This window comes from Marmota monax, unplaced genomic scaffold (assembly GCF_021218885.2).
Source record: "Marmota monax isolate L192 unplaced genomic scaffold, Marmota_monax_Labrador192_F-V1.1 WCK01_AAM20220418_F8-fsc00042, whole genome shotgun sequence".
Taxonomy (NCBI): domain Eukaryota; kingdom Metazoa; phylum Chordata; class Mammalia; order Rodentia; family Sciuridae; genus Marmota; species Marmota monax.
Window position 1 is genome coordinate 2,855,487 of NW_026693008.1, and position 20,005 is coordinate 2,875,491.

Sequence of the window (20,005 nt, forward strand, 5' to 3'; positions counted from 1 at the left end):
CTCTAGACCAATTCAAGCTTTACAAAATCAAACATAAAGAGAAAATATTGAATAAATCCAAAGGGCAAATAAACCACCAAACCTACAGAGAGATAAGGATAATAATTACAGCAGACTTCTCATTAGAAACCATGCAAGTGAAAAGAGTGGAATAAAATATTGAAAGGAAGAGAGAAAAAAAACAACCAGCAAGAATTCTAATAAAATTAAAAAAGAATTCTATATCTAGTGAAATTATACCAAGTCATCAAGTTGCACACCTCTTTATGCTATTTTAATTGTCAAATATGACTTAATTTTTTTTTTTGGTGGTGGGTACCGGGAATTGAACTCAGGGGCACTCAACCACTGAGCCCCATCCCTAGTCCTAATTTGTATTTTATTTAGATACAAAGTCTCACTGAGTTGTTTAGGGCCTCATCATTGCTGAGGCTGGCTTTGAACTTTCATTCCTCCTGCCTCAGCCTCTCGAGCCGCTGGGATTACAGGCATGCGCCACCACTGTGCCTGGATTTTTTTTTTGTTTGTTTCTTAATGGTGAAATAAATTTATTCCTTAAAAGATATCTTTCAAAGTAAGGTATTGTGCCTTCGAGTGTCTACAGAAACAACATCTTATGAAAATGGGCTTAGCATTTTTTTTGGACAAGCATTTGCAGTGGGGCAGTGGGGGAGGGGCAAGAGTAGGTGCAGAGTAGGAAGGGCGAGATTAGAATGTGACAGGGATATTTCCACAAAACAGGGTTTCATGTCTGCAATTCAAGGTAGAATAGCTGATTCAAAGTGCCCCCAAAATTAGTGACACATTTCAGAACATAGATCTTTGAACATATGCTGGCATTCTATTTACAGACACTTATTTTCTTTGACGCATCAGATATTAGGGCGTAATCTACCCAATGCACATCCTAATAACTTACTGGAGAGTTTTAAAAAGTTCCAAATAAGGAGCAATTTCTGAAAGTTTCATGGTAGTTTGTGAAGGAGAAAAACAGATATGCCATTCAATGATAAATATAAATCTACATCTATGGATTCATTATCTTTCCCTCCTTAGTAAAATAAGGGTACCAAGTCAGGGTAGGCCACCGATAAACATGTGGAAATAAACATTATCTTCCCATCAGTCAAGTGTGTTGACTGAAGGCTGACAATGATCAGCTTTTTATGGGAAAGTGATATTTGGAATTTCTAAGGGGCATAATTAGTGGCGGAATCATCAAAAGGCTCAACAATTATTCTGCAGCCGAGCTTATAATTATGGGTCTGAGGATTTTAATTATATACTCCTATTTTATAACTCAGCTGTAAAACAAACATAAAAGGGAAGAAAAAAGATGAGTCTATGGCATTAGAAACCAGAATATGTAAATTTCTGCTTTACAATTTGAGGTGGTAATTCTGCTTTTGATGGATTGTTTAAAGTGCAATCATTTTGGAAAAAAAAAAAAGGCCTCTGTCCTTTCCTTTGAATAGCCTCTAGTTTTCAATTTTTATGTTTCACAGGTGTGAAGAAACATACATCAAATAGGCAGAATGCATTCAGCGTTGGAAATATTAAGTCCTGTTATTTCAGTACATATTTTGTAGGCAAAATTAATAAATAGGAGTCTATTTCTTCTATGAGCCATAATTACTCTGAGAATGTATTAGGACTCAGGGTTGCAAAGAAGAGAAAACATACAATTTCATTACATGTATACATTGTATAATGTTTAATTTGATCTCCTTAAACATTTGTCCTATCTTTATAAAAACTTTCAAAATTCTTTTTTTTTTTTTTTTTGGTACCAGGGTTTGAACCCAGGGGTGCTTAATCACTGAGCCCCATCCCCAGACCATTCTTGTATTTTATTTAGAGACAGGGTCTCACTGAGTTGCTTAGGGCCTCACTAAGTTGCTGAGGCTGGCTTTGAACTTGAGATCCTCCTGCCTCAGCCTCCCAAGCCACTGGGATTATAGGCATATATCACCATGACCGGCTCAAATTACATAGCCCATAAGTGTTACCTACAGTTACCCTACAATGCAACAGTACACTAGAACTTCTTGCTCCTAGCTTACTATCCATCAATTCTAGCTTATTATCCATCAATAAACATTTCCCCACCTCCCACCACTGTTCCTGGCCTCCAGTAACCCCAATCCTATTCTCAACTTCTTAGAAGATCAGTTTTTAAAAATTCTTCCTATAAATAACATCATAGGGTACTTGTCTTGCTGGGTCTGACTTATGAAACTTCACAATCTCCAGTTTCATCTATGTTACTGCAAATGACAGGATAGCATTTTTTTTTTTATGGCTGAATAGTATTCCTTGTGTAGATGTGCCACATTTACTTTATCAGTTGATGGACATTTAGGTTGATTCCAATGCTCTTCACTGTTGTGAATAGGGGCTGCAGTAAACATAACTGTATAGATATCTCTCCAACACACTAATTTTATTTCTTCAGATTATACCCCAAGGTTAGATTGCTGAATCGTATGGTCATTCTCTTTCTAACTTTCTTGAGAAAACGCCGTACTGTTTTCCACAATATATATACTAATGCCCATAAACAGTATGTAAGAGTTCTATTTTCTCCACAAGTTACCTTTAGACTTTTTGATAATAGCTCACCGGGCTGAGGTGATATCTCATTTTGGTTTTGATTTAGATTTCCCTGATGATTAGTGATGTGGAACATTTTCTAAAAATTTACCTGTTGGTCATTTCTATATCTTTTACTCCAGAATATGTATTTAGATTTATTGACCCCGCCTCCTTTTTTGGAACCAGGGATTAAATGCGGGGACACTTAACCACTGAGCCCCATCCCCAGCCTTACTTTGCATTTTATTTAGAGACAGGGTCTCACTGAGTTGCTTAGTGTCTTACCATTGCTGAGACTGGCTTTGAACTTTCCATCCTCCTGCTTCAGCATCCTGAGCTGCTGGGATTTCAGGCGTGCACTACCACTCTCATTTTCTTTATAGAAATATGTATTCAAATTCTTTATCCATTGAAAAACTTTTGGGAGAGAACAGTTTTTGCCCTTTTAAGGTACTACAAAGATATCAATATGTCTGCAAAGCAAAGAATGAGTAGAAGTTACAAAGTTGATATTGGAGATACATAAATGTTGGAAAAGACTTTGCATTTAAAAAAAATTTTTTTTAGATGTTCATAGACCTTTATTTTATTCATTTATTTATACATGGTGCTGAGAATCGAACCCAGTGCCTCACACATGCCAGGCAAGCCCTCTACCACTGAGCCACCACCCTAGCTCCTGCCTTTTGTTTTGATGGATGTGGGATTCCCTTGGAAATCTTTGGATGGGGGAATACATGCTATTATTTACATAAAAAAATCAAGTTACCTTCTGTTTAGAGAAAATGGACTATACAAAGTCAAAAGTGCAAGCAGGGTAACCATTGAGAGGTGACAGCAATAATCAAGGTGAGAGATGATGGTGTGAGAGACGATGGCACCTCGGTCTAGGAGGAGGCAGTTGGGATGGGGAGGAATCATTGATTTTTGTTTATTTCCCCAAACATTTTATTATTAAGCATTTCCAATGTACAGAAAAGTCGAAAGAGTTGACCAATGGAGTGGTCACCCACACACCCACCAGTAGCCTCCGGTTACTGTATGATTCCCCAGTTGTCCATTCTTGTATTGATTTCTAGTCCCTTCTATTCTATTGAAGCGGTTCATAGTAAGTTGCTTTTTTGGCAGGGAGGGGTTACACTGGGGATTGACTCCAGGGCCTCATCCAGGTTAAGGGATCACTGATCCCAGTGAGCCACACCCCCCGCCCTGTGAGTTGCCAACAAAGGTTCCCTTCATTCCTAAACACATCGGCGGTTTGCCTACATTTCCAAGGCAATGTTGACAGATCCACAGACAAATTGGATGTGGAGTGTCAGGGAGAGGGAGGCGTCAAGACAGCTTCTTGGATTTGGGCCTGAGCCACTCACTGAAGAGGAATGGGGTTTGGGAAGAGCAGCCAGTGAATTGTTTGGGGGCAAGTTGAGACTAAGAAGCCAATTAGGTAGCCAGGAGGAGTAGCAACCAGGTTAAAAACAAACAAACAAACAAACAAACAAACCAACCTGGAGTTGAGCATAGACACTGGAGCTGGAATATTAATGAGGGGCTATCAACTTGCACATGGGATCTACAGACCAAGATATGAGATGCCCAGGGAATAAGTGTGGATACAGAAAAGGCTCAAGGATGAAGTATGAGGGTGTCCCAACATTGACAGGTGAGGAGAAGGCTTGAGAAAATGAGGCTGACCAGGACTAGTCAGGTCAAAGAAGAATTAGGAAAGTAGAATTTCTACCAGAAGTCCACAAAGAAACGTATTTCAGATTTTCTCCCATTCTGTAGGCTCTCTCTTCATGTCATTGATTGTTTCCTTTGCTGTGAAGAAGCTTTTTAGTTGGATTCTACTCCATTCATTGATTCTTGATCTTACTTCTTGTGCTTTAAGAGTCTTGTTAAGGAAGTCGGTTCCTAACCCGACGTGATGGAGATCTGGGCTGACTTTTTCCTCTGTTAGGGGCAGGGTCTCTGTTCTAGTGTTTAAGTGTCGATCCACTTTGAGTTGAGTTTTGTGCAGGGTGAGAGGATGTGGGGAAAAGGCACACTCCTACATTGCTGGTGGGTCTTCAAATTGGCACAACCACTATGGAAAGCAGTATGGAGATTCCTCAGAAAACTGGGAATGGAACCACCATTTGACCCACCTATCCCACTCCTTGGTCTATACCCAAAGGACTTAAAATCAGCCTACTACAGTAATGCAGCCATGTCAGTGTTTTTTAGAAGCTGAATTCACAACAGCTAAGTTATGGAACCAACCTAGGTGAATGGATAAAGAAATTGTGGTGTATATACACAATGTAATATTACTCAGCCTTAAAGAAGAATGAAATTAAGGCATGTTCCAATAAAGGGATGGAACTGTAAAATCTCATGCTAAGTGAAATAAACTAATCTCAATGATCCAAAGGCCAAATGTTTTCTCTGATATGTGGATGCTAATTCACAATAAGGTGGGGGGCACTAGGGAAGAACAGAGGTACTTTGGATTAGACAGAGGGGAGTGAAGGTAGGGGAGGGGTGTGGGGAAAGGAAGGCTAGTGGAATGAATGGGACATTATTACCCTATGAGCACATATGATTACACCACTGGTGTGATTCTATGTCATGTACAACCAGAAGAATTTGAAGTTACACTGCATCTATGTAGGATGTGTCAAAATGCATTCTACTGTCCTGTATAACTAACTAGAACAAAATTTTAAACAAAGAATTAAAAAATGTATTTCAGGAAGGAGGGGTTGATCTAGCACTATTGAGCTGTCCAGGTAGCTGAGAACGGAGACGCCCAATCATTGAATGTGGCGATATGTGAATTGCTAGAACTCAGGAAAGTGTGTGGCGCCCAGCAGGGGCTCTGGGAAGGAGTGGATGGAGAGCTTTGGTGGTCCTTGAGAAGTGAGTTAGCACAGTGGAGTCAGGAGACAGAAAGTTTGGTTGGAGAGGCATCAAGGGACTGTGAGATGGGGTGAATAGGCGTAGTGGGCAGGGACAATTTTCAAAGAATTTTCCTGAAAAGCAGAGCAAAGAAATTGGACAGTACCTGGAGGAGAATGTAGATCTGAGTGAAATTTTCACTTTGGAAAGGTGAGAAATATTATAACATGTTTTATGCAGAAGGGGACAATCCAGCTGAAAGAAGAAAATGAATAATGCAACTGAGACTGGTAGTCATGGCCATTGTGATGGCCTGGAGTGGGCAGTGGGTGGTGGCATCAAGGATATGAGTGGAGGCTGGATGCGGTGGCTCACGCTTGTAATCCCAGGGGCTGGGGAGGCTGAGGCAGGAGGATCAAGAGTTCAAAGCCAGCCTCAGCAACTTATTGAGGCCCTAAGCAACTTAGTGAGAACCTGTCTATAAATAAAATATAAAATAGGGCTGGGGATGTGGCTCAGTGGTTGAGTGCCCCTGAGTTTAATCTCTGGTACCCCTAAAAATGCAAAAAATAAAAATAAAAAAGAATATGCATAGAGAACTGGGCTTCATCTGCAGTTTATAAAATGGGAAAAAGACACTGTCTAAGGGGACATGGGCAAAGAGGTTGGAAATAACAGTGACATTTTTTTTTTTTTTTGCCAAACTAAGAATTATTTATTGGGTACTTATTAGTGCCGAATAATGTTCTAAGCAGCAGGGCTTTAGGAGTGAATGAAACAGACAAAAATCCCTGTCCTCATGGAACTTATTGTCCAGAAGCAAAAAAGATTGATTATGCAGGTCACAGTGGTACAGGCCTAGAATCCAACTCGGGAGGCTGAGGCAGGAGGATCATGAGTTCAAAGCCACCTGCAGCAACTTAACAAGGCCCTAAGCAACTCAGTGAGACCCTGTCTCTAAATAAAATATAAAAAAGGCTGGGGATGGGGCTCAGGGGCTAAGCACCTCTGGGTTCTATCCCTGGTACCAAAAAAAAAAAAAAAAAAAACAAAAAAAACAAGCCAACAACAACAACAATAAACCACAGCTGTGCTCAGTGTTAAGAGGGAGAACGTGTGTTTGTCTGTGTGTGTAGGAGGGTCATCCTCCAAGGAGTTGCTACCCAGGAATCCATAATTGAAGACTACTCAAGGAAAGAAAATGAAGATTTGGCAATGATTAACCTGTGCAAAGTCAACAGCCACCCAAACAACCGAGTGCTTTGACATTCACATGAGATCACCTCACCTGGGTGTTGCCTGCCTACACAACTCTTTGCTCACGCTTATGGAAAGGAAAAATGTTCCCATCTACTAAAAACATTCTTTGAGCTGCTGAATGCAGTTAACACAGCAACGACGTGCTTTTACCTAATTGAGTTGTGGTATGATGGATATTTCCATGCTCTTACAAAATTGTATTATGTGTTTTTGTGTTTTTCCTTCACATAACCAGGCAGTGGGCCCTGGTCTTCATCACAGCAGACTGTGTTTGGATGGGTGTGGTGGTGCATGCCTATAATCCCAGCAGCTTGAGAGGCTGAGGCAGGAGGATCATGAGTTCAAAGCCAGCCTCAGCAATGGTGAGGCCCTAAGCAACTCAGTGAGACCCTGTCTCTAAATAAAATACAAAATAGGGCTGGGGATGGGGCTCAGTGGTCAAGTCCCTGGGTTCAATCCCTGGTACCAAACAAACAAACAAAAAAAAGAAGTGTTTGCAGAATCATTGAAAGGATTCATTTCATTTCTGAGTTGTACCTAGTGTCCTGGTCTTCGACCGGAACCCCACTTAAAAAGAGAAAGAATGTGTGTGTGTGTGTCGGGGGGGAGTTTAAGTCATACACTATAAAATTTCTTGAAAAATTCTGGAATGTGATGAATCATGTAGTTTAGTCATAGGCTTGCCAAATGAATTTGAACATGGAGGTACTAATCTGAGTTATTCAAACTAAGAAACAATTTTAGATATGTAATTGGGCGAAAGGGTTTTTTTAAAAAAGCTTTAATTATCTAGGAAATGTCTTCATTTCTCCACACAAAAGGCAGAGGATGGGAGAAAACTACAATGTTATTTTTGGGGCAGTGTTTCTTTATAATTGCAAAGCTTGCAACACTCTCCACAAGAGGGCATGCGAGTTTGTAACATTTCATAGCCAGTAGTCACCCCATTGCTATGTCATCTTGCAAAGGGCAATGTACACTGAGCATTCAGCGTACATTATTACTAGTTTTGCAAATTACAAGTGTATACATTCTGATGATGCTTGCTTTTCTTTCTTTTTTATTTTTATTTTTTGGGACTGGAGATCAAACCCACAGGCACTTAACCACTGAGTCACATCCCCAGGACTTTATATATATATATATATTTTATTTTGAGGCAGAGTATCTCGGAGTTGCTTAGGGTCTCATTAAATTGATGAGGCTGGCCTCTAACTTGGCAATCCTCCTACTTCAACCTCCTGAGTGGCTGGGATTACAGGTGTGTGCCACTACGCTGGCTTCTGATGGTATTTTCTAAATGTTAAGGCTATTGTCTTATAGAGATGAATGTGCCTGGGCGTGATTATTGAAGGGATGTGTATAAAGAAGTCAATAATTTCAGCCCATTCGCAGAAATCCAATGAACAAAGATTGGTCTGTTCAAAGCCACCACTTTGTTGAAGACCCAACAAGGAAAAGACAGAACAAAAATATTTTGTTGTTCATGTTGAAAAAGAATTTTTTTGCAAGATTAAAAACAGAATTGTAATAAAATATTATTTTTTAGGAGGATTTGTTTCATTAAAGTATTCCTGAAAACATTTGTTGGGACAATGGGAAAATAGCAAGGTAATTCATGCTAAATGTTACCACATTTCTTTACCTTGAATGCAACAATAGAATCAAGTGGAATTTTTTTTTAGCAAACACAGCTGCCAAAGCCCCTCAGACCAATTAAAACAGGATTTCTGGAGGGGGCTCAGGTGACTGTATCTTTAAAAACTCCCTGAACATTTTAATAGGATCTTGAACACCTTTCCTGACAGTCCTGGGATGCCTTCTCACTTGCTGGTAGCAGGCATCACTAATTGAATATGACACTTCTCCACCCTGAGATCACCTTTTTTTTTTTTTTCTGCCTACAATGCGTTGGGTAGCCCTAACCAATCAATTCAGAGTTGAAAAGAATCCCAGTTTCTATCAGTTTATCAAAGCATATGGGGCAAAATTAAATGTTACATCTAAGGTAATTGATTTCTAAACGTAGGGACCAACTCTGCTTTCTAGCATGATTCAACCAAATATTTATTTCAGCTTCTGTGACAAAGGAAGTTTTAGCTGGGTGTGGTGGCTCACGCCTGTAATCCTACAAATCCAGGAGGCTGAGGCAGGAGGATCAAAAGGTGAAGGCCAGCCTCAGCAATTTAGCCAGGCTCTTTCTCAAAATGAAAAATAAACAGGGCTGGGGCTGGGGCTGGAGCTGGGGCTAGGGTTATAGCTCAGTGGTAGAGTGCCCCTGGGGTTCAATTCCTAGCAACCCCCTTCCAGAGAAAAACCAACCTCCCCCCCCCCCCCGAAAAATGACAAAAACATACGCAGTGGTACTTTTTCCCACATCCTGTTGGATCCCATTTCACCATTTTCTTCCTGTTGGGCATCTGGCTCCCACCACCTCCACTGTGCTTTTACTTTATTCAGCCATAGAACATCTCTGTGTGTTTCTTACAGGCTGAAAGAGCAAGAGGTACCTGAGAAGTTACATCTCTTTCCCTTTCCTTGATTGACAGCTCTGGGGCTTAGCATAGACTCCTGAAACCGTCTCCCTGGGACTCCGAGATCATTGCACTTTTGCTTGATTTCCTCCCTTTCTCCGTCTTCACCAATTTTCTGGAAGCTTTTACTAAATCACCTGCACATACATTTTCATCTCAGGGGCTGTTTCTGGGGAAACCCTTAAGACACATGTCCAAAACTAAGGTGGCTGAAGCAAACTGCTGAATTGCACATGATATACCAGCTCGAGGGCTGGTATATTAACTAGATATTGGGATAATGTATTAGAATCATAAAGAAGTTTGCTTTAAGAAGATTGAGGGCTCTTAGCAGTCCTGTGGAAGTGTGTAAGTGGAAAACTATTTCTATCGCTTATAAAGTGAATGTAAGAGAGTGCTCTTATACTTTGGAGGAAAGTAACAAGATGTTATGAGAAACCTCAACAACTTTTAAGGTCATGCACAAGATCCGTGGTACTTCTGTCTTAGCAAATGCTCAGGGTAAAGTGCTAGTACTTTCTGCATAGCCCTAGGATGAACATGCAAGCCTATTCTACAATAATTACTGTGTCTGGAGTTTTATCTGTGTTATACTTTGAAGCTCTCTTCTTAAATGATGTATCTCTCAAATATGGTGTATATATTACTCAGCCATTAAGAAGAATGAAATAATGGCATTTGCCAGTAAATGGATGGAACTGGAGACTATCATGCCAAGTGAAATAAGCCAATCTCAATAAACCAAAGGCTAAATGTTCTCTCTGATATGCAGATGCTAACACACAGTACCGGGCGGGGAGAATGGAAGTGCATTGGATTAGACAATGGTAATTAATGGAAAGGAGGGGGATGGGAATAGGAAAGACAGTGGAATGAATGGGACACAACTTTCCTATGTTCATTTATGAATACCCAACCAATGTAACTCCACATCATGTAACACCTCAAGAATGGGATCCTAATTAGAATAAGTTATACTCCACATATGTATAATATGTCAAAATACATTCTACTGTCTGGGGGGTGGTGGCACATGCCTGTAATTCCAGTGGCTTGGGAGGCTGAGGCAGGAGGATCGAGAGAGTTCAGAGCCAGCCTCAGCAACTTAATGAGGTGCTAAGCAACTCAGTGAGACCCTGTCTCTAAATAAAATATAAAATATGGCTGTGGATGTGGCTCAGTTGTCAAGTGCCCCTGGGTTCAATGCCCAGTACCAAAAACAAAACAACAACAACAACAAAACACTACTGTCATATATATCTAAAAAGAACAAATAATAATAATAATAATAATAATAATAATAATAATGATTTAAAAAAGAAAAAAAAACCCTGCACCTCTCCAATAAAAGGTTTTGTAGCAGATCAGCAATCATTAGCCAATCTTTTTGCTTTAAAATGAACACAACATATTTGGCTGTTTGAAAACAAGTCGGTCCGGATCACACTCTGTACTAATTCTTCCTAAGAAAGCCATTTCTTCCCTGGGTCAAACCAAGGTAGACATGGAACAGCACAGCTTGCAATTAGCCACCTTAGGAGAGGACTCCAGCTTTGACCCTCTTTGGAATCCTGGTAGAGCTCTGGGTCCCTCTGTTTCTTTATTTATAATAGAGTTATTGTTAGGTTCTACCTTAAATGAGTTAATGCAAGTAAAGTTCTAGGCACGAAGCACTCGATAATTATTAGGTAATATTAATATTATTTTGTGATAGTAAGCACTCCTAATTTTTTTCCTACCTTTTTTTTCTTTTCTTTTGGTATCAGGGATTAAAACCAGGAGCACTTAACCACTGAGCCACATCCCCAGCCCTTTTAAAAAAAATTTTAAAAATTTGTTTTAATTAGTTATACATGACGGTAGAATGCATTTATGCACTTTGACATATCATACATAGATGGGACATAATTTATCATTTTTCCGAGGGTGCATGTTGCAGAATCACATTTTTAATATTTTATTTAGAGACAGGGCCTCACTAAGTTGCTAAGGCCAGCTTTGAACTCATGATCCTCCGGCTGGGATTACAGGCATGTGCCACCGTGCCTGGCTCTCCTGCCCTTCTCACTATGCTTTCTTGTTTTGTTTCCTGGTTCATCCTCCTCCGCTGGGCCTTGTGATATTCAGTTTTCTCAGGGCTCCATTTCAGACTACCTGGTCTTTCCCTTCCCGCTTTCTCCCCTCAGTTCCCTCTCTTCTCTTCCTCTGTAAACAGTAACACTGAGCTGCTCCATAATTCTGTTTTCACCCATGTAGATTCTTTAGTCTCCACCTGCAACATTTAAAAAGTAGGTTCAATTGTAATGTTTTAAAAAATAGCCATGAGCCTTTGTGCACGCCTGTAATCCCAGGGGTTTGGGAGGCTGAGGCAGGAGAATTGTGAGTTCAAGGCCAGCCTCAGCAACTTAATGAGATCCTAAGCAACATAGTGAAACCTTGACTCTAAATAAATAAATAATAAATAAATAGGGTTGGGGATGTGACTCCGTGGTTAAGTGCTCCTGGGTTCAATCCCTGATACCAATAAATACATAAATACATAAAATTTTTAAAGAATTAAAAAAAAATAATAGACATCTTTCTTTTCTCCCAGGAAGACTAGCTCTGTATTCTTGAGCCATTTCTTCAATGTTTGCAAGCCTTGGTTTCCTCTTTTGAAATGTAGGGCTAAGAGGAGTACCAATCTCAGCACCATTTCAAGAGTTAAATGAGATAGCTAGGGACAGTGGCACAGGCCTGTAATCCTAGTGGCTCAGGAGGCTGAGGCAGAAGGATCAAAAGTTCAAAGCCAGCCTCAGCAACTTAGAGAGGCCCTAAGCAACCCAGCGAGACCCTCTCTGTAAGTAAAATATAAAAAGGTAACCCCCTGGGTTCAATCCCTGGTATGAAAAAAAAAAAGGTTGAGTGAGATAATTCAAGAAAAATGCACACGATCAGAACAACCGGTCCCCATCACAGATATTATTGTTTTTATTTTAATGGTGCAGAGAGCCCTGAAGAATTCAGCCATTGTTTCTAAGTCCCTGCTCTCAAAGGAGACTTGAGTTGTTGAGGCCTGAACTCTCTTTACTCTGTTTGGCCAGAAGGGCAGGTTCTGATATTTCCAATCCTTGAGCTACTGTGAGAGCAAATAGTCCCGAACAAGCCCTTTCAGAGAAGAGAATAAAGTGGATTCTGAAGATAAGTCCTTCCAGAAGGACTGAAGTCTCCTTGCCTCCCCAACCCCTCATTTGTTCTTACACCTCAGGACCTGGGAGTAGTGTTGCCACTGTTTTTTTTGGGGGGGTGGGGTGGGGTGGGTACCAGGGATTGAACTCAGGGCACTCGACCACTGAGCCCTATCCCCAGCCCTATTTTGTATTTTATTTAGAGACAGGGTCTCATTGAGTTGCTCAGGGCCTTGCTAAGTTGAACTCTGGATCCTCTTGCCTCAGCCTCCCCAGCCACTGGGATTATAGGCGTGGGCCACTGTGCCTAACACCACTGTTATTTTGATGGCTGAAATTGTTCTTTTCTAGTCGATGGTGTCATTACCGAGAAAATGAGGAACAACAAAACAAACCCTGTGACAATGAATCTTCAGTTGCCTGGCCCCAGAGAGTTAATTTCTCATCCTGTGAGCTGCTTTCCTGTTCGGGACATCTTTCATTTAGGTGGCTTTCCTACTGATGGTCCTGGCTGCCTAGCAACCACCATCTCCAAACCTCTCCTGCTTCTCCGAAGGAGTTTGTTCATATCAGTGCCATCCATTTTTTTTTTCTTTTTTAAATTTAAATAATACTTCATTTTGTGAAAATCAAACCTCATAATAAGTAGTTCGCAGGGTGCATTGTTTCAAACAGTTGTTCACAACAGTGTAATGCTGAAATTAAGTTTGGAATTCTGAATTTTGAGTTGTTGCAAATATAAAAGCGGGAGTCTTTTAAAAAAAATCATATATATTTTTATAGAACCAGACCTTGGGCTTGTGAGCACTCCCGGGTAATTTAACTACCAATCATCCCCGTCTTTCCTCCATGAGGCAGACACCATTATTCCTGTGTTTGCCCCTAAAAGTAAATATGTGATAGATTTGCCGGCAGTTCCTGAATACTAATATTTTACATTGTTCTACAGAAACAGCAGAGATCAATTCCATCTTATTTATATGGGTAGAAAGGGAAGGTGTAAATTAAATTAATCAGAACACGATGATTCATGACAAAATCAATAAATTTAAAGGTCACTAATTTCTTCAAATGATTTTTTTGGGTACTTACTTTGCAATCCTCCTGGGTTTAATCTTCTCTATTAAATTATCTCTGGGTATATACAATGATGAAGTCAGTAGCACTGGTATAATTAACTTCCGATATTAATCCTCTCATAGATTTTTTTTTTTTTTTACCCTGGCTTTTTGTAATCGTTTGATTCTTACCTGCATTAGAAACCCTGACCTTATCTTTCCTCTTTGGCAAGAGCTTTCCCTTACAAATGCAATACAGGGAGCAGAAAAGCAATAGACGAAGTTACGGAAACCTCAACTCCCAGGCTGGGACTAAACCTCTTGAATCTTCTAAGCCTCAGCCTTCCTATCTGTGAGATGGGATAATATCAGTACCTGTGACATAGAGTTATGAGAGTCAAAAGACGATGCATTGGAAGCACCTGATAGAATCACTGAAAGGTAGTATGAATGAAAAGTGCCTTGATAAGACATTGTACCATCACATACAGTCAGGGGAACAGATGTTCCAGTATTTCATTTCTTTTTCTTTCTACACATCTTGATCCCTAACACAAAAAAATGTCCATCCTCACCACTAATAAACTAACACATTTATCCCTGTTCTCAGGGGAGAGTCAGCATGCTTTTCTAAATGCAACTCATTTTTCTTTTTATTTATTTTTTTATTTGGTACCAGGTATTGAACCCAGGGGTGCTTTTAACCACTGAGTCACATCTTTTTACATTTTATTTAGAGACAGGGTCCTCCTCCTCCCCATCCCTTCTCCTCTTCCTTTCTCCTTCCTCCTCTCCTCTTCCTCCTCCTCTTCCTCTTCCTCCTCCTCTTCCTCCAGCTCCTCTTCCCCCTCCTTCATCATAGTGAGCATTTACTGAGCATCCATCCCGTATAGAGCCGGCTGCAAGTGAGCAGCTGAGGCCCGGTACTTGGTGGCATGAGGAATCTCTCCAGGGAATCAGCTATATCATTCCAATATTTTTCTTTCTCTTTATTGTCCAATAAAACAGTATTTCATTTCCCCGGAGGGTTCTGGCTTCACAATCGACAGCATCGGGACCATTTCTACAGCATCGGGCTTTGACTTTGAGAGTGAAACCAGAAGGTAAAGAGTGCTCCTGAGTTTTCACTGGTAATGTGGGTCCTTTGGTTCCTATTTCTCTGTTGTGAAATATTTCTCCCCATCCAGTCTTAATATACTCCCCAATATAAAGGTGCCTTGGAGATGTCTTAAAAATGAAATCAGAACTGGCACATTCCTGCAATCCCAGCGGTTCAGGAGGCTGAGGCAGGAGAAGAGCAAGTTCAAAGCTAGCCTCAGTGAATTGTTGAGGCCCTAAGCAACTTAGCAAGACCCTTTCTCTCAATAAAATATAAAAAAGGGCTGGGGTTGGGGCTTAGTGGCTAAGTGCCCCTGGGTTCAATCCCTGGTACCAAAAAAAAAAAAAAAAAAAAAGAAATCAGAGGTGGCACAGGCCTGTGATTCCAACTATTTGAGAGGCTTAGGCAAGAGGTGAGTTCTAGGTCAGCCTGGGCCACTTAGCAAGACCCTGTCTCAAAATGCAATAACAAGGATTGGGGATGTAGCTTGTGATAGAGCACTTGCCTAGCATGTGCAAGGCCCTGGGTTCCATCGCCAGTACTATCATAAAAAAAAAATCAATATACTGAACTACAGTTGCACCATTGTAATACAGGTGCTGGACTTGGCAACTGGCATCTGTCTGCTTTGCCCATCTTTCTTCAGAGTGAAACATCAACATTATTTCAGTGGTGATGTTTCAAACTGTGGTGGAAGTGGGAGGGAACCTCTCTCTGGATACCTGGATTGCAGAATTCATTCAGGGTGTGATCAACATATTCGGAAACTTAAGTCATGGACGTCTTCTCTTGTATCCTCCATGTCTGCCAAGGGGTAGGCACTGGTTCAAGTTATTATTTTTATTTCTACAATGATTTTTATGACCACCCTTTTTAGTTATACATTTTGCATCAAAGTGCATCACAGGAAAAGGAAATGAACTTTCAGGCATTCCAATCAAATTGCTCCTGAATCTCACAAGAGATTGTTCTCCATTAAGAAAGCTGAGAAAGAAATATATCCTGAGTTAGCATCGTTAGGAGCAAAGTCCCAGCAGAGACTAGGTGCCCACACGCCATACGGATGATCTCCCAGTAAAAGAGGTTCAGAATATGGAAGTGACATATATGTGCTTTTGCCAACCCCACAATGTCAGCAGAGAAGTATGCCTGAATTTGAATTATCTTCATACCATGAGAAATCATCCTTGATCCCAAAGTCTACCCCATGTCCAATAATTCTTTGAATTATCGGACACACACACACACACACACACACACACACTCTCTTTTGGTACTGGGGATTGAATCCAGGGGCACTCGACCACTGAGCCACATCCCCAGCCCTTTGTTATGTTTTATTTAGAGACAGGGTCTCGCTGAGTTGCTTAGGGCCTTACTAAGTTGCTGAGGCTGGCTTTGAACTTGTGATCCTCCTGCCTCAGTCTCCCTAGCCGCTGAGTTACAGTGTGTGCCACCATGCCCAGTGAATTATCTGATCTTATAAACAGCTCTAGGGATAATAAATAATGTCCTTTATAGTTTCCTTTTTCTTTTCTTTTTGGCCTGGTATAATTCATGGAAAAAATGATTATGTACGTTCAAGATATTTACAAATCTTAAGATTTGGTATCAAATAAAAGTCAAAGTCATTAAAGGGAGTTTATGAAACAAACTTTTTTCTTGATACATAAATATGAAAACTTTTTAAAAAAAAAAATTTTTAGTGTCTTTGAAATCAGAGACTCTGACACTGGAAAATTGAAGCTCTGATTGCAGAATTAGGATAAACAGCTGTTTGGCTAAAGCTTGTGAGGCATTCTCACCAGACTTCCGTACTCAGAAATCACAGAATTCTGCAATTTTCTTCTTACCCTCAGAGCTTCTGGGCCACTGAGCTGACCTTTAAGTGGGAATAAATAAAATTTTGGGCGCCTCATTGATTTTTTGTCAATTCTTTCTTTTGAAAAGAGTTTTGGGGGCAATGAAATTACTTGCTCAAATCCTGATGGAAGAATTAGGGCGCCTCCTTACCTTTATCCTCCCTTGTAGTTAACTCTCCAGCATCCGGGAGACCAAATGGAACTCTAGCTCCTTAGTGGTAGGAATCTCGCCCAGTTCTTATTGCTCCTATTCTCAGAGTTCTGATTTCCCAGAAGAATTATTGTTAAAATGTCCTAACATTTTTTTTTTTGTACCAGGGGTGCTTAACCACTGAGCAACATCTTCAGTCCTTTTTTATATTTTATTTAGAGATAGGGTCTCACTGAGCTGCTTAGGACCTTGTTAAGTTGCTGAGGCTGGCTTTGAACTCGAGAAAACCTTCTGCCTCAGCCTCCTGAGCCATGGGGATTACAGGCCTGTACCACCATACCCAGCTAAAATGTCTTTACTCTTAAAAGCAGATCCATTTGGTGGGTTTTGTCAAGAGTTGCCTCAAATTTATCAACTTCTTGTAGGAAAAATTAGGAAGAGGAAAGAGAGAACTGTTTTTTTAATTTTTAAAATGTTTTATTTATTTATTTTTTACTATAAACAGAAGAACAACTAGCCATTTTGATTTCAAATATGAGTAGATTTCAGGTTAAAACAGATTTTTTTTTTTCCCCTGAGAAGGTAACTAACTCTAACCAACTCTCTGCATTAGCCCAGGACCTGAGGAGTTTCCTGGGATGTGGGACTTTTGTTGCTAAAACCTGGATGGTGCAGGGCAAATTGGGAGACTAGATCATGAGAGATCAGTCTATGGATATGAGGAAATAATAATTTTCCTCATTTCACTACTCTCATTTCTCAAACCTGTATGCATCTCTACCTAAAATCTATTATTTATCTTATCATCCTAATATCTCCCAGTTATTAAATTGTTTTAAAATGTTCATAACATCTTATCCTTGCCTCTGTCAGTTTCCCATATTAAAAAAACAACATTTGAAAGAACCATAGCCAATAGCCATATGCTAAGTAATTCCATTTTTTTTTTTTTTTTACTATGGCTCAAGCCTGTAATCCCAGTGGCTCAGGAGGCTAAGGCAGGAGGATTAAGAGTTCAAAACCAGCCTTAGCAACTTAGCAAGGCCCTAAGTGACTTAATGAGACCCTGCTCAAAATAAACAATTGAAAAAAAAAGGGGGTAGGGGGTACCTGGGGATGTGGCTCAGTGGTAAAGCACCTCTGGGTTCAATTCCTGGTCTCCCCGCTGCCAAAATTTTCTAAATTCATGTCTGCCCCTTCAACCGATTTGACTAGTTTGTTTCTTAACAAAAGCATGAGCCATTTCCAATCACTAAAATAAATGGTTTGACCAACATTTTAACTAGATAAAATCAATTGTTATAGCCAGTTCGTTAAACACAGTAGGTTCTATTTCTGAGAAAGCCTGTTTGTTACTATAAAATCTCAGCTGTGTTTCTTGTGACTGTGCCTTTAGTTTTTCACTTGTTATTAAAGTGGTTGATGCTGGAGGACTCTTTACCACTGGAAATCTAAAGATTTTCCTCATCAATGTCAACAATAAGGACCCCAGTCTTACCTGCAGGTAAGGAAACAAAAAGTAAAACATAATACTTCAGTTTGGCCTTGAAAATTGAATTTGATTATGTCGTTTTTCTCTTCTATGTTCTTTCTTTTTCTATTTTGTTATTTATTTTTTTTTTTTTTGGAGAGAAGAAAAACAAGCAAGTAAAATGTAGACAGCCACTTAAGATATAGATGCCAAGGAGAATTCTTTCTTAAAAATTGAGAGTAAAGTAGTTTTAAAGGATAAAATGTAATTGCAACAGACCAAGATGTTTTTGTGCAGTGTGTTCTGACACCTGGCTTATCTATCACTACCCTCAAGGGAGATTCTGGTTAATATTATCACCAGAGAGTTTATAAAACTATGTTGAGGGGCAGCAATTCTATGAAGCTGAGTTTTACTACAGAAGAAATGGTAAGTTTAAGGTGATGGATATGGTAGTTAACCTGATTTTTCCATTACACAATGAATACATGAATCAGAACAGCAGCATTGGCCAGGTACTGTGGCACATGCCTATAGTTCCAGTGGTTCTCGAAGCTGAGGCAGGAGAATTGCAAGTTCAAAGCCAGCCTCAGCAACTTACAGAGGCTCTATGCAACTTAGTAAGAACTTGTCTCTAAATAATGTAAAAAAAGGGGTGGGGATGTGGCTCAGAGATTAAGCACCCTTGGGTTCATTCAAACAAGCAAAGAAGCAACAACAACCTCCCCCCCAACAATGATCAATGTGCAACCTCTAGAGCAAAACAGGCCTGGGGGTCAAGTCCTGTCTCAGCCATCTTAATATTTACTTCTGAAAGCTGTTTAATTTCTTGAATTCTGTTTCTAAACCCATAAAATGGACACATACTTCCTAGGGCTGCTGTGAGAAATAAAAATGAGGTAACTCATGAAACGTGCTTAGAATTTTGTTTAAACTATAGGTAAGGGCTCAATAAATAAGTCAGCTATCAATGTCGTGAACATTCTTTCCATTTCTATCTCTACTATCTTTAATCCCCTACTCCTTTAGCATTGTAAGTTATAGAAAAGACAACAAGCAAATTCCACTCTATTCATCTTTTCTTTTTTAAAAAAGTTTATTCAGTATTGAAAACGCTGTCTTGAGGGTTACTTCTATAAACTCAACTCAGCACAATAAAGCCAACATCACACTGGATGAAGAAATCCCAATTGGAAAAACAATTGGAGCATGCCAGGCAACTGATGAAGATAACTTGGGAGATTTAACCTTTGAACTAGATCCACAGAATGTTTACTTTGCAGTTGATAAAGGTGGGTTGACAACTGTTCTCAGCAAATTCGGTCGTATCATATACAATTGCAATCACCTGTTTTTATGCATATCTTCCCCACAGATTGTTTCTTGAGGGTACAGATGATTGCCAGAGCCCCAATATGAAGCATGCAGTATATGCTTCATACACGCCTGTTGAATAATTCTCTGCAAGATGTATTTCTTTGTTCACTTACGAGATAACACGTGGCTCTTCATTGCTGCCACAAAAGGGCAGACTTTGACCTTCACTTGACTTATTCTTCCAGCTTCCAGCTCATCTTCTGAGATCTAATTCAGTTTTCCCGGCTTCCAGATCATTTTTTTTTCTTTTCTTTCTTTCTTTTCTTTTTTTTTTTTTTTAGGAAGACTCTGATTGGACTTCCTACACCTGGTCACTCACGCGTCATCCAATCATTTCTCTCTGCTCCAAGGTCAATTTGTGTATGTGTGCGAGGGAGAATCTGATTGGACTTCCTAGAGTAGCCTCACTTGCGTCTCATCCAATCAGCAGTGGCTGAGCCCCGGGGGGCGGGTTAGATTGTAAGGTATCTCTGGGTGCTTCTAGGGCTGGAGGCTGGCTTTGCCACTGTGGCAGGTGATGTCATGGTCCCATTCATATCTCCTTAGGTTGTAAC

The 20,005-nt window shown here is 40.1% G+C and overlaps 1 protein-coding gene across 2 annotated transcripts in view; it reads left to right on the forward strand.

Annotated features, from left to right (window-relative positions):
* LOC124098193 (cadherin-related family member 3-like) overlaps nucleotides 1-20,005 on the forward strand; it is a 66,513-nt gene that overhangs the window by 15,892 nt on the left and 30,616 nt on the right. For both annotated transcript variants that reach the window (XM_046452930.2, XM_046452929.2), the window contains exons 5-7: nucleotides 14,500-14,594; nucleotides 18,000-18,107; nucleotides 19,170-19,366. In XM_046452930.2, coding sequence (XP_046308886.1) covers nucleotides 14,500-14,594; nucleotides 18,000-18,107; nucleotides 19,170-19,366 — 400 coding nt within the window. The remainder of the gene's footprint in view (nucleotides 1-14,499; nucleotides 14,595-17,999; nucleotides 18,108-19,169; nucleotides 19,367-20,005) is intronic.